Consider the following 13,217-nt stretch of genomic DNA (forward strand, 5'->3'; position numbering starts at 1 on the left):
TGCAAGCAGTTCCTGATCGGGAGCCACAGAAGTGGCCACCCAAGCAGACAGCTGCTTGCAGAGGAGCCCTCGCCTAGGCACGTCAGGAGGCATCTATATGAATTGACGGACGAAGACCAGAGGTTCATTAAGCAACCTCTGGACCCGACAGCGTACCGACAGGCCCCGAACGGCATTCACAGGGACTCAGTCTCGAGTTATGTAGACTCTAGACCTGTGAATGCCGTTCTAGGCATACCACCCCCCGACATAGACGAAACGGAGCTTCATCTGCCTCGGGAGACACGCACAACACTTGCACAACTTCGCTCCGGCTACTGCAGCAGGTTGAACTCCTACCTGAGTAGGTTGAATGAGGATGTGCCGAATGAGTGTCCGGCTTGCGGAGAGACCCCACATGACTCGAAACATCTCTTCGCATGCCCGGAAAACCCGACAACCCTAACGGCCTTGTCCCCGTGGACAAACCCCACAGAAGCTGCACGCTTCCTAGGGCTGCCGTTAGTGGAACTTGACGACAACGACTGAGATACCAACCGTCCTGGGCGGGGTTGTTGTAGCCGCTACAACAACAACAACAGCATCTACATTTTCAAGTAAATTTTATGAACAGGAAAATACCAAATAAATGAGAAATACCTCCACCTAAATATTCCTCGGCATTTATAGATGTTGAAGACATGGACTATACATACATCGCCTCCTGATACCTTTTGGCGCCGGTTCACGATCAATACGGATCGCGATATTTGGATGCTGATCCATATTGATGGATCTAAAAATATTGATGGATCGTGAGTGTGTGCTAAACGTTCAATATTTATCGCGTCAGTATTTGCATAATTTTTGTGCTGCACGCTTATTATGCCGCAAGAAAATATTTATATTTTGTACCAATAATTTAAAGATAATTTCTTATGTTAATTTAAATGCTTTCAATTTGTTTTGAAAGGTTTTAAGAGCCGAGAGCGAATACGTTTTCGATGTTCGCATTATGAGAGTACAAAATGTACTGGCTAAATGTATGGATCGCGTTTTGAATATGCTACACCTTCAATATTTACTGCGCGATCCGCGATGCGTGATCCGGATTTCAGAACTTCTAGATATTTTGGGATCCGTATCACGATCCATCAATATTTGATGCTACACCTTCAATAAATATCAAGATCCAGAATCGCGATCCAAATATCGCGATCCGTATTGTTGGTGTGACAGGCGCCTTTCATATATATTAATTTGGTATTGTAAATTCATTTCATTTATTTCTAATATGTATTATTGTACTAGACCCTAACTAAATATTGTGCCACCTCATCTTACTTTGTATTTTCGAAATTGCATTGTAGCAGTCGAATATATTGTAAGCGAGGGTACGGTGTGACTCGTCCTCGCCGATGAAGCGGGGGTCACTCACTTTTTAACCGCCGTCGCAACCGCATCACCAAATGTTTTATACCGCCACTCGGGCAAATTAAGTAGCTCTTAAGTGAACTTTGTACTAACTCGATCGAACGCAATAAGCTTGTGAATTGGCAGTTGAATTCAAACAACATTTTATCTGTTCTTTTAATTAAAATAATTGGAACTCCTCCGGCGCACCCTGCGCGATTTCAGCTACTCACCAAAGTAGAAACAAAAGAATCGATTACAGAGGAAAAAGAAACACTTGATGTTAAGGGTTCAGCGCAAAATGCAAATAAACTGATTAGTCGGTATCGTGCGTGAAAATGTACCGTTCGTAGGGAGGGGTGAGTAAATTATGTGATATTTTGTATTTATGACTTTTACTTTTCTCTCTCTCCGCAGCACCTGGGTTCAAGCCCTGGTCAAAGCAACATCGCAAAAAAATATAGAAAAAAGGTTTTTTCTTTACAGCGGTCGTCCCTCGGCAGGCAATGGCAAACCTCCGAGTGCATTTCTGCCGTGAAAAACAGCTTCTCATAAAAATACAATCGCCGTTCGGAGTCGGCGTGAAACTGTAGGTCCCTCCGCTTTGTGTGACAACATTAAGGCGCACGCCACAAATCGGGGGAGAAGCTCGGCCAAACACTAACATATGTGTAAGCGCCAATCTATTATCTATATATTAATACGCTAACATAAATTTTGTCTCCGTTCGTTTGGCGATTCTACCGAACCGATTTTTCCGTAGATGAGCAGAGTTTTTATGGTTTCACAATTGGTTGAAAATTACGCCCAAAACCGTTGTTTAAACATTTTCGAATTGTGTATAGATGTTGCTGCAACATGTTCAATTTGACATGTTTCGCCTGTTGTTTCACTACACATTTGAAATTAAGCTTTGAAATAAAGATAAATATGAGGAGGAAGAAATAAATGAGAACGATGAAGTCAAAAGAAAGGACAAAAGTGAAGATAAAGACGAAAATGGAGACAATGACAGATACATAAGAATTAGGGTAACTGAAAGGGTAAGAACATTTCTTGAATTCATGAAGTAAACTTCTTTAGCGGCAGTTGGTTGGTTGGGAGTAAATTGTAAAATTCAAGGGGAATAATGCACATCGAAATGGTTCTCAGCGGTTTAGCAGTTTGAGAATAAAAACAAAAACAAAGATGCCTAGAGGTACAGGCAAAAACGAAGATCAAAGCAAATTTAAACCCTTTAAGGTAAAGGTGTAGAGGAATATGCAAAAATAAAGTTAAATATGAAGAAAAGGATGAGGATGAAGATCGATATTGTTATCGATATAAAACCCGATATTTTTATCGATATAATAATCGACATTGCTATCGATAATATAATCGATGTTGTTATCGATACTGTTATTGATTAAATAACAGCTATTGTAATCGATATAATAATCAATATAATAATCTATATTATTATCGATACAATAATGGATATTGTTATCGGTATAATAATCGATTAAATAATTGATTTATATTGTTATCGATATGTGCAATAATCGATACTGATGATTGTTATATTTATCGATGAATTAATCGATTTTGCAATCGTTGTATTTTTCTATATGTTTATGGATATTGTTATCGGTATTTTTATCGGCACAGTTATCAACAGGGTTATCCATATAATAATCGGAACATGGAATGTGATCACATTAAATGACATCACATCACATGATATGAAGAGACATCACATGATATGAAGAGACATCACATGATATGAAGAGACATCACATGATATGAAGAGACATCACATGATATCCCATCACACGATACCACGTGACATGACATCATATGATATGACATCACATTATATGGCATGACATCACATGACTTGACATCACATGATATGTCATCGTATGATATGACATGGCATTACCTGACGTGGCATCACATGATATGACATCATATGACATGACATCTGAGGGTATGACAACACATGACATGACATCCTATCACATCACATAAAATCACGTCACATCTTATCACTCATCGCACCTCACCTCATCTACGTGAATAGAAAAAGAAAAGGATATAAGCAAAGATGTGAAAGATAAAAACAAAGATGAAGACCAAGGTAAAGTTACCGATTTCAAAACCAAAAACACCGTTGGAAAGGTAATTTTCTGTAGATGAGGAGTTTTTATAGTTTCGAAATTGGTTGAAAATCGTCGTTTAAAAATTTCCATATTTGTGTATGGTTGTTTTCGCAACCTGTTCAATTTAAGCTGTTTCGCATTTTGTTTTACTTCGTATTTAAAATTAAACTTTGAAATAAAGATAAATATGAAGATGAAGAAACAAGTGAGAACGATGAAGTCAAAAAGAGGCAAAAGTGAAGATAAAGACGAAAATTGAGATAAAGGTGAAAATGGAGACAATGAGAAATACATAAGAATTAGGTTAAAAGATAGGAATCGAAATAAAATCAGCCATAAAGGTTACTGAAATTTATCGAATCATCGAAGTTTATATCAAATTATCGAATTTATCCATGCTTATTAAGTTATCGCAACGTATCGAATTATTCAAACTGATCAATGTTTACTGAGTTGTCGAAATTTATAGACACAGAAAGTTAGTTGTCCAAATTTACGGATAGTTATCGAGCTATAAAAACGTGTGGGATTAACGAAATTTGTCAAGTTAAAGAAATGTATCAAGTTATCGATATTTATTGAATTATCATTATTTATAGACTTAACGAAATTTATCGAGGTGTCGTAATGCATGGAGTTCTTTCAACTTACAGAGTTATCGATAATTATTGATCTACTGAAAATGGTTGGTTCAACAACGCGAAGTTTATGGAATTTTCAAAATATATCGATTTATCGAAATTTCAAGGTTATATGAGCTTATCGATTTATCACTGCTTATCGCATTTAATCGTGTTAACAGAGTGTAACGAGTTATCAAAATGTTTAGATAGTTTTCGAAAAATGTGGAGATGTCAAAAGTAAAAATTTATAAAGGTATCCAAAGTTTTTACATTTTTGAGTTATCGAAATTTATCGAGCCATCGAATTTCAAAGTTATCGAAATTGGTCGAATTCACGAATTTTGTTGAGTTATCGAATTTTAGTGTTCTTGAAATTCATCGAACTATCGATATGTATCAAATCATTGAAATTTATCGATAAACTTGAATGTATCGGGTCAGTTCCAATTCCTGCCGAAGTCCTCCAAAGACCTTCTCAGATAAAAAAAATTTAGTTACGTTTCAGCAGAAGATTTTCCGGTTAGTTAATTTGTACCGTATAAGTTTTGCTACGTGTTCAGTTAGTAAACCTCTCCAAGGCTTCTAAAACTGGAAAAACTGTCGAATTTCGACAGTAACTGGCACTCTAGTTATTATTATTTTCTCTCTCTAAGTCCAATAGGTTTTTTAATCACCTGTAACCACGACTTTTTTCCACCAGCCTCCATATAGTAGAAACACTGTGCGATGTGAGAAATAAAAAAGCGATTTGAAAACAAATTCGAGTCAATACATTTTTGATTTCTGAGCTATTAAAATTTGGTTTGTTTTTCCGTTCTGAATCACAATGAACTGGGTCAAAACGTTTTATGAGTCGGTATAAACAAGGTACACTATCGTATCGGACAATTTAAAGCGCACAGATTGTTCTAATACCTGTAATATTCACATTTATTTTCATGAAAATTATTCACAATTTCTAGAAACTTTTCGAGTATGTAGGTTTGTAGCCCATTCAATTTTAGTAAACAAAGTGCAAGTTTCAAGTCGCTAAAGATTACCGTTGATTTTTTTGGTTTATTTTTTTTTTTGTTGCATTTGCTTCCATATAACGAATACACAATTATTTTTATATGGAAAAAACCCGCAACACCCTCCAGAAGTTCTGAATAAAAAGTTGAAAATTTTGATGAACATTTTTTGAATATTTGTAAACTTGAAATAAATTGTAAAACTTTGATTTCTATAATAATATTTTCTTAAATTACACGGTTCAACACAATTTGATCGTATAATTTCATAGATTGAGATTTTCGTATCTGAGGGAAAAAAAGTGCAAGCTATTTTCTATTTAACTCATCGTCATGAGGTGGAATCAATCAGGCGAATTTGTTTTTCATTAACACGTATTTTTTTTTCTTTTTGAAATTTGCCATTTCGTTAAATTTTTCGACACGTCACGTTTTTGAGAACCGTGTAATTAATCCAAAAAAATTGTTCATGAAAATAAGTATGAATATTATATTAGAGCAAGCTGTGCACTTTAAATTGTACGATAGTGCATATGTATATGTAACCCAGTAAAAGAATTATATTTGCAATATGTTTTTCCTCATTTTCGCTCTATGGAAGAAGGGTAAAACTTTTTGCTGTATGCGATTATAAAAGCCTTTAGCTTATAAGTGTTTTCATATGTTTAGTGGATGTTCCTTTATAATTTTAACTACCGTCATCACAAACAATAGTTAATACTCAATAGTAAATAATTACATATATATGCAAAATTAACTATTCAGCTTCCGCCTGCTGCAGTGTCAAAAATTTTCAACAGAAAACTACACCAATGACTGTGTGGTAAAAGGTTAAACATATAGAAGCTGTTTCATAATAGAAACCGTTTTACTATTTTCCCTAATTATATTATGGCCCATAATATCCCGTGGCATTGAACTATCTGAAGAAGAGCCCGTAAATATAACAGGAATGCATTTTTGTGGCATGAAAGGTAGCTAAATAACTGCTAAAGTAATTAGACAGCAGAATATTATTCCTTTAAAAATCCCGACGACTATGGAAATAATGATCTTGATGGCCCTATACAAACCCCAAGAGTGGTGCAAATGACATATCAAAAGGTTAGCTACTAGGAACAGCATGATTTACCGTAAAAATTGAAATGTATGTGAATCTCTCTCTCACAAGGCAAAGTTTCCAATAAATAATAAACACAGATTTGGTACTTAGGTTGAAGAAATAAATAGCATATGGCAAGAAATGCCTTTTAGCATTTTACAAAAATTACAAATTTCGTAGGAAGAATTGAAAAATGCAATTTTCACTGATGAAAAAAAATTCAATATAACTGATCCAGATGCCCACCATTATTGGAGAGTCATCCGGCTCCCATGGCAAACCTGCCCTTGGCGAAAGGAATCTCTGCTTTAAAGTAAAAAGCGTATAGCTTTGGAAAACAAATAAAATATTTTCACTTTGAGAAAAATTAATATCTAGAGTAGAAACATTCTTTGTGCATTAAGTTGGCACATTTTTCGCTCATTTCGACTGAAGATATTTGAAAATTCCAGCGGCAAAACGTTGTTGTTCATACCGTGCGAACAACAAAATCGTTATTGAGGGAATAAAATACCTTCTTTTAGAATATCTAGCCTCAAATGTGGGCTTTAATACCAGTGTAATTTGTAACAACTTCTCAACAAGATTTTTACTTATTATTATTATTTGAGACAGAATGATAACGCGTTGAAACTTAAATAAACCAAACTTCATAAATAGGAGGAGATAATACAAATTTTACTACAAAATTTCGGTAAAATCTATGTCGCAAAGCGGAAAACAAATAAAATTGTGCAATAGAAATACAATCCAAAAGCAACAAATAAAATTATCTTTTAAACTTTTCTAAAATAATCGATAGCCTAAAACTTGTTTCTTTGCACATATAAATATTTTCTATGAAAATTTCAACATAATGGTACAATTAAATTCTCTTGTTATAAACTAATGCATATTCAGAAAGTTTTTTATATTCTTTTGATAAAGTAAATGAATACAATTATTGGGGAAAAGCATCAAAGATCTAGTATTGGTTTTTCATTTAACTAGTTGAAGTTGATGTATTGCACATATAATTCTTTTACTGGGGTATATTTATGCCTTCATGTTATGCAATGAAAATTTAAAGTAACAACGACAATTTTATTAAATTATGCCTTTATGTTTTCATAATACTAGGTAGACTCGGTGCAATTAATCGGAAATACCTGTAGTGTTGAGATATTTCAAATTTGACTTCAATGTGGGTACTAAAGTTCACCGTAACCAACACAGAGCCTAAGCTTCTAGGAACTAATTAAAAAATTAGAAATAACTTACATCACATATCCGGCCAAAGGTCCATGCTGTCGTATCCCGAACGATTACACTTTCGTCATACATTAAATGTATCAGTGTAGGCATTGCTTGCTCTATTAAAGGTTTTAGAGTATTGGTTTCTAGGCCACTTAAAATAGATCCAAAGGTCATAACAGCAGCATCGCGAAAACGCCAGTTTGGCGACTCTATGTTATCCTTGATGAACGGGAAAACATATGGAACAATCTCATCTTCGCAGCATGTTGCTAATAGCATCAGGCAAACAGATGCTGCTTTCGGTGGGCTCCAGTTATCTTCGTCGTCACATTCATCCTGTTTTGTGAGCTTTTCTACTAACACAGGAGTTAGATATTGAAGAGCGCCTCTGGCGTAATGTTTTGATACTCGAATAGGAGCTCGACCGGCGTCATTTGCCTCTTGAGTTTCAATTGCTAAATCGATTTCCTCATCGCATACATTTGACCAAAACTCAATTCCCTGTAAAGCTATTTGATCGTTTTCTGACTTCATAGCTTCCAAAGTAATAGGGAATAAAGCTTGGGCCATATAAGGTTCCATATATTGATAGTAAAGGGTTAAAATTTTAACCAAGCACTGTAGGGCGGCTACACAAACCTGTGTGTCTTGAGATTGAGTTGCTTCGCATACTACTTCCATTATGAAATTTCTTTCCAGATCTTTTTCAAAATTAGCTTTTGTGAATTCTAAGGAATTGTGCAAAGCAGTTGTTGCTGCTAGTCGGACATGATTGCTCGGCTCCAGCTTTCTCATTCCATGGATGATAGCTGTCAAAATTTGATTCGACTGGTGTTCCAACACGCCATAACGTATGTCCTGACAAATGTATCCAATAGCTTCCAGTGCTGCTTCACGATCAATTTCGCTGGAATTATCAGTCACAACCTTGTTGACTAATGTTTGAATAAGAACAGGCCATCCTTTTAGAGGCAATTCTGTGACGGCTACATAAGCAACACACTGTGCAGCGCAGGAAGGCCGAGTATTTTCTGTTCCCAAAGCAGCGAGGATCTAAAAATAAAATTAGCTTGAATAATGATATTGGTATTTAAAAAATTTACATATACATTTCTTTTTATGTACTCGCGAGTATCTTCTGAAAATTGATGCCATCGTTGCTGATACTGTTGATTGACAGTCTCATCTTTACTGGTCAAATGATTTTTAAGTTGTAATCCTGCAGCCATACGTGCTACTGGACTGTTGTTCACAGAGACCAATATATCCGAAAGAGCTTTTAAGAACTCAGGTAAGTTTTCTTCGGCCGCTTGTTCCAAGAAATTCTTTGCAGATAAAAGTTCATTTTTATCTAAAAAGATAAACAAATAAAGCGATTGCGTATTACTTAAATTTTTGGAAACACAATACACATGCATGCCAGCGCCTCGACGATAATGGGAAGAGCATCAACCTCAAGGCCCTTAATTTCCCCTTTTTTTCGAGAAGGCGTTTGACGATCGTTGTCTATCGTTAACAATTTTTTGCTTTTTTTTCGCTCACGATCACGGTGAATACCAATCTATAATAAAAAAACCTCTGACCCTGCTCATAATCCTTTTTGTTTAGTCCAGCAAAACTTATTCATAAATAAAGAAAATATGGCATTTTTATTGGTAACACTTAACCTGTCCTAAATACCCTGTAATAACATAGGTTTACAAAACATAATTTCCAGGAAAAGGCAAGGACGGCATCCATATTTCTGGGGTATATTTAGGACGCTGATTTCGAATATACCATACGTTCATTCAGAAACTATGGCAACTGAAGACTTCAAATTATTCATAAAAAATAAAATAGATAAAGAGCTCTATAAAGTGACATTTCCATAAAAATGTTTAATTTGTAAAGAAGTTAAAGTCTTCTTTATTTTTTATGAATTTGGGTGTCAGAAGTTAAGTGGATTCAACTCTTTCATTGATGTCATCAATGGTTTCCTAGAAAAAAATCTGGCTAAAACTGCTAAAACCCTTGTAGGAAAAATACTGAGAAACCAAGCCCAAATCGGAGACAAAATGTCTTTGAAAATACATTTTCTACATTAGCTCATTTATACCTTTCTAGAAGTTTTAGAATATTTTAGTGATGAACAATGTGATCGATCAGGATATGGCCACCATAGAAACGAGACTGGTGTTTCAACATTTAAATGTTCGCAGAATACTGCACGTCATTCACAGTTGTCTGGCAAAGAAAAGTTTTTCCATAATGCCAAAAAAATTCATAGGTGCCCGGTGATTATTTAACATCCACTGGAACAAGAAATCTTTACCCTGAAATCGTAGGTGTCCATATAGGAGAAAACCACCCCGTTAGGTCTTATTCAGGATTTTAATAAAAAAAACTCGAGTGTTAAAAATTTAAATGCATAAAAATGGCTACCGTCACTGGCCAAAGTATATTTATGCGTACGCACATTCACACACACTATATATGTATATACACTGGCAATCAAAAGTGAGTGCCCGGTGTGCTTTGTTTAATATTTGAAATGTTTTTCAAGTAAAATTTTTTAATTTTTTTTTTTATAAAAATATAGTTCGTGCTTTAATTAGAACCACATAAGTCAAACTTTATACAGAAATTCAACGAATTTTCGTCTAAATTTTGACCCTTTTAATCTGAATTTTTAGAAAAATTTTGAGTAAGCAGATAGATCGGTTTAATTCTAGTAAAACAAGTTTTAAGCGGCTGAAAAACGCGTTCATTTTTAATGAATATTTTTTCCTACGGATTTTGCGTTTTAATGCATATAACAAGTGCAATTTGTAAAATATAGCGTTAATTTTCTTAATAATACAATAAAATAAATAAAAAATCAACGCGCTTTTTTTGCCACTTAAAACTTGCACTTGTTTTACTAGAATTAAAAAACCGATCTATCTACGTACTTAACATTTTTCTAAAAATTCAGATTAAAAAGGTCAAACGTGAAATCCGTTGAATTTTCTAAGTTCTGTATAAAGTTTGAAAATTAGACTTATACGGTTTAAATTAAAGCACGAACCATATTTTTATAAAAAAAATAACCACAAAAAAAATTTAACTAGAAAAAGATTGCAAATATTAAACAAAAACACCATGCACTCACTTTTGATTTCCAGTGTATGTACATATCGTCGTTTAAAGTACAAAACCGCGTATGGTCATTCTGGAAAACCGCGTAACTGACATTTGCTGCCAAAAATTGGATTTGCTCACACAAGCTCTTGGCTCAATCCTCATTCATTCGTAGTGAAATATACTAGCCAGAAATGTGATTGCTTTATAAAAAAGAGAACCATTTTGAAATAGAAAATAATCTATGCAACCTCACATACGCGGTTTTGCATTATCTTGATACGCGGTTTTGCATTTTTTTGATACGCGGTTTTGTACTTTAAATGACGATATGTGTAATTGCAAATACTACTGTACCTGTCAGGAAATCAAATTCCAGAAATAGTGACAAGATTCTCAAAAAATATTATCAGAAATATTTACTCAAGTAAGGAAACTTTACATACAAATTGACTATTGTGATGTTTGAAGTGTATACAAGCTATGGCATAGCCAAAGTTAATCACTTGCCTCGTGGTTTTAATGTGCTTAAAAGAAAAGTCTATGACTGCTTCCTTTAGTTTCACAGCATATATGGGATCCATGATGGTTTTTCACTTTCCTCTATTCCAAAACCTCACGAAATGACGATGGATTGACTCCCCAGCTTGTTCAGACCGAATTCCAAAGCTTTCCTCTCGCCCCAAAAACTCTAGAGATTGCTCAAGATGGTTTAGGCATACATGGATCTTCAATATTTCAGTTATGTCTTTGGCAGTGAGAGATTTTTTTAAGTCAATTATGTACGTATGCAACCAATGCTATCAAGAATTTGGAAGGAGCATATCCCTTCTATATATATACAATACAGCGGTGCGACGAGTAACTGCTAGTTTTTTTTTTTGTTTAATAGAAGAGCCCTTCATAGATTTTGCGAAGAAAATATTTTATTGTTAATTTTGTAGATATTTTATTAATTAGTTTTAGCCGGGCGCCCCTCGGCAGGCAATAGCAAACCACCGAGTTTATTTCTGCCAAGAAAAACCGTTTGAGCTATTTCGGCGCACAAATCCCAGAGCAGCATATGATTTGGATATAATGAAGTCAATGTGCTTATTAAAGGTAAACGAGCAATCAAAAATCACACCTAGGTCTTTAATCTCGTCCACTGCCTGAAGGACAGTACCAGAAATACTATATGACGTGGGAACCACGTTTCCACCACTTTGGAGTACGTTACGTGGTAACACTTATTAATATTAAAATAGAGACGAGATCTACGACACCACATATATAATTTATTAACTTCTTCTTGAAGCCGTAACGCGTCTTCATATTCTTTGACCGCGGAAAAAATTTTCAGGTCGTCAGCATATAGCAAAAGCTGTGAGGATGAAAAACAACTACATATATCATTGATAAAAAGAACAAAAAGTAAAGGTCCTAAAATACTACCTTGGGGCACGCCTGAGAAGGCTACGAAGGGATTGGAGGAAGCACCCTCAAACGAGACCACACAGCACCTGTTGCTTAAGTACAAGTGCAAAGTGAAATCCGAGCAACGCTAATTTGCGCAAACCACCGAGTTTATTTCTGCCAAGAAAAACCGTTTTTCATAAAAATACGATCGGCGTTCGGAGTCGGCGTAAAACTCTAGGTCCCTCCCTTTGTGTGACAACATCAAGACGCATGCCAGAAATCGGAGGAGATGGTCGGCCATTATTATTATTCTTATTTTTTGTTTTAAAACCATACGTTTTCAATGCACTCCGCGCCTTTCTTGAAGAAGCAAATGCTACTGAAGCTTACAGTAACTTCTGCTTAACATTTTGTTCGACAAATGACGCAAACATATCAAATGCTTTTTATTACAGGTAGCTTTTTAAATTTTATTGCAAAACATTTTAGTTTTAAATCTTTTTCATACTTAATTGACTGAAAATAAATTTACGTTTTTATTTTAAAACTGTCTCTTTCTACTTTACTTTTTGAAAATTGTGCCCACTACAATTCATAGGGATAATATTCTAAAACAGAGCTGCTCACTCTATAAGCACTTGTAGCACATTTGTTTGTTTTATTTCGAAAAAGTAAAAAAAAACTAACAATGGTTCTTACTGATTAAAACGCTAACCTAGACTTGAACATTTATACAGAAAATGCTAGAAGAATATCGAGTTTAGTAAATTAGAAAACACATTCTTAGGCAAAGAAAAATCAAGGGTAATAGAATTCGCAATCTCGTTAAGTTCGCGAAGTGAACGCGCTGTTGGAGCATACCTGGCATAGTTTGTAGTTACGTTTTTGATATAAAATGGTTAAAAAGAGCGAAGAGACCTCGTTGGTACAAGAAACTGAACGGAAATCAACAGTGAAGGGCAGTCAATTTCTCCATTAATCACCCCAAACACAAAATAAAGAGATAGAACAGTCCTTCTGGCCTCAAGGGACTTTAGATTAAGTAAGAGGAGACGGGAATGGTAAGAAGGGATGGGATCTGAGAATTTTAAGGAACTAAGGAAATATTTTAGAAACAGCTTTTGAATACGCTCGATTCTATCAACAGCAAATTTTTGATGCGGTCTCCAGATAAAGGCCGCATATTCAAGCTTGGAGCGAACGAATGATGTGT

The 13,217-nt window shown here is 35.0% G+C and overlaps 1 protein-coding gene across 1 annotated transcript in view; it reads right to left on the minus strand.

The window, feature by feature from the left end:
• Window positions 1-13,217, minus strand: part of LOC108358268 (importin subunit beta-like) — a 169,307-nt gene that overhangs the window by 10,843 nt on the left and 145,247 nt on the right. Inside the window, exons 3-5 of the mRNA XM_017609490.1 lie at window positions 8,614-8,855; window positions 7,525-8,557; window positions 4,746-4,753 (exon numbers count right to left, since the gene is read on the minus strand). Coding sequence (XP_017464979.1) covers window positions 4,746-4,753; window positions 7,525-8,557; window positions 8,614-8,855 — 1,283 coding nt within the window. The remainder of the gene's footprint in view (window positions 1-4,745; window positions 4,754-7,524; window positions 8,558-8,613; window positions 8,856-13,217) is intronic.

This window comes from Rhagoletis zephyria, unplaced genomic scaffold (genome assembly GCF_001687245.7).
Source record: "Rhagoletis zephyria isolate East Lansing unplaced genomic scaffold, Rhagoletis_zephyria_1.1 Rzeph_scaffold_00230, whole genome shotgun sequence".
NCBI lineage: Eukaryota > Metazoa > Arthropoda > Insecta > Diptera > Tephritidae > Rhagoletis > Rhagoletis zephyria.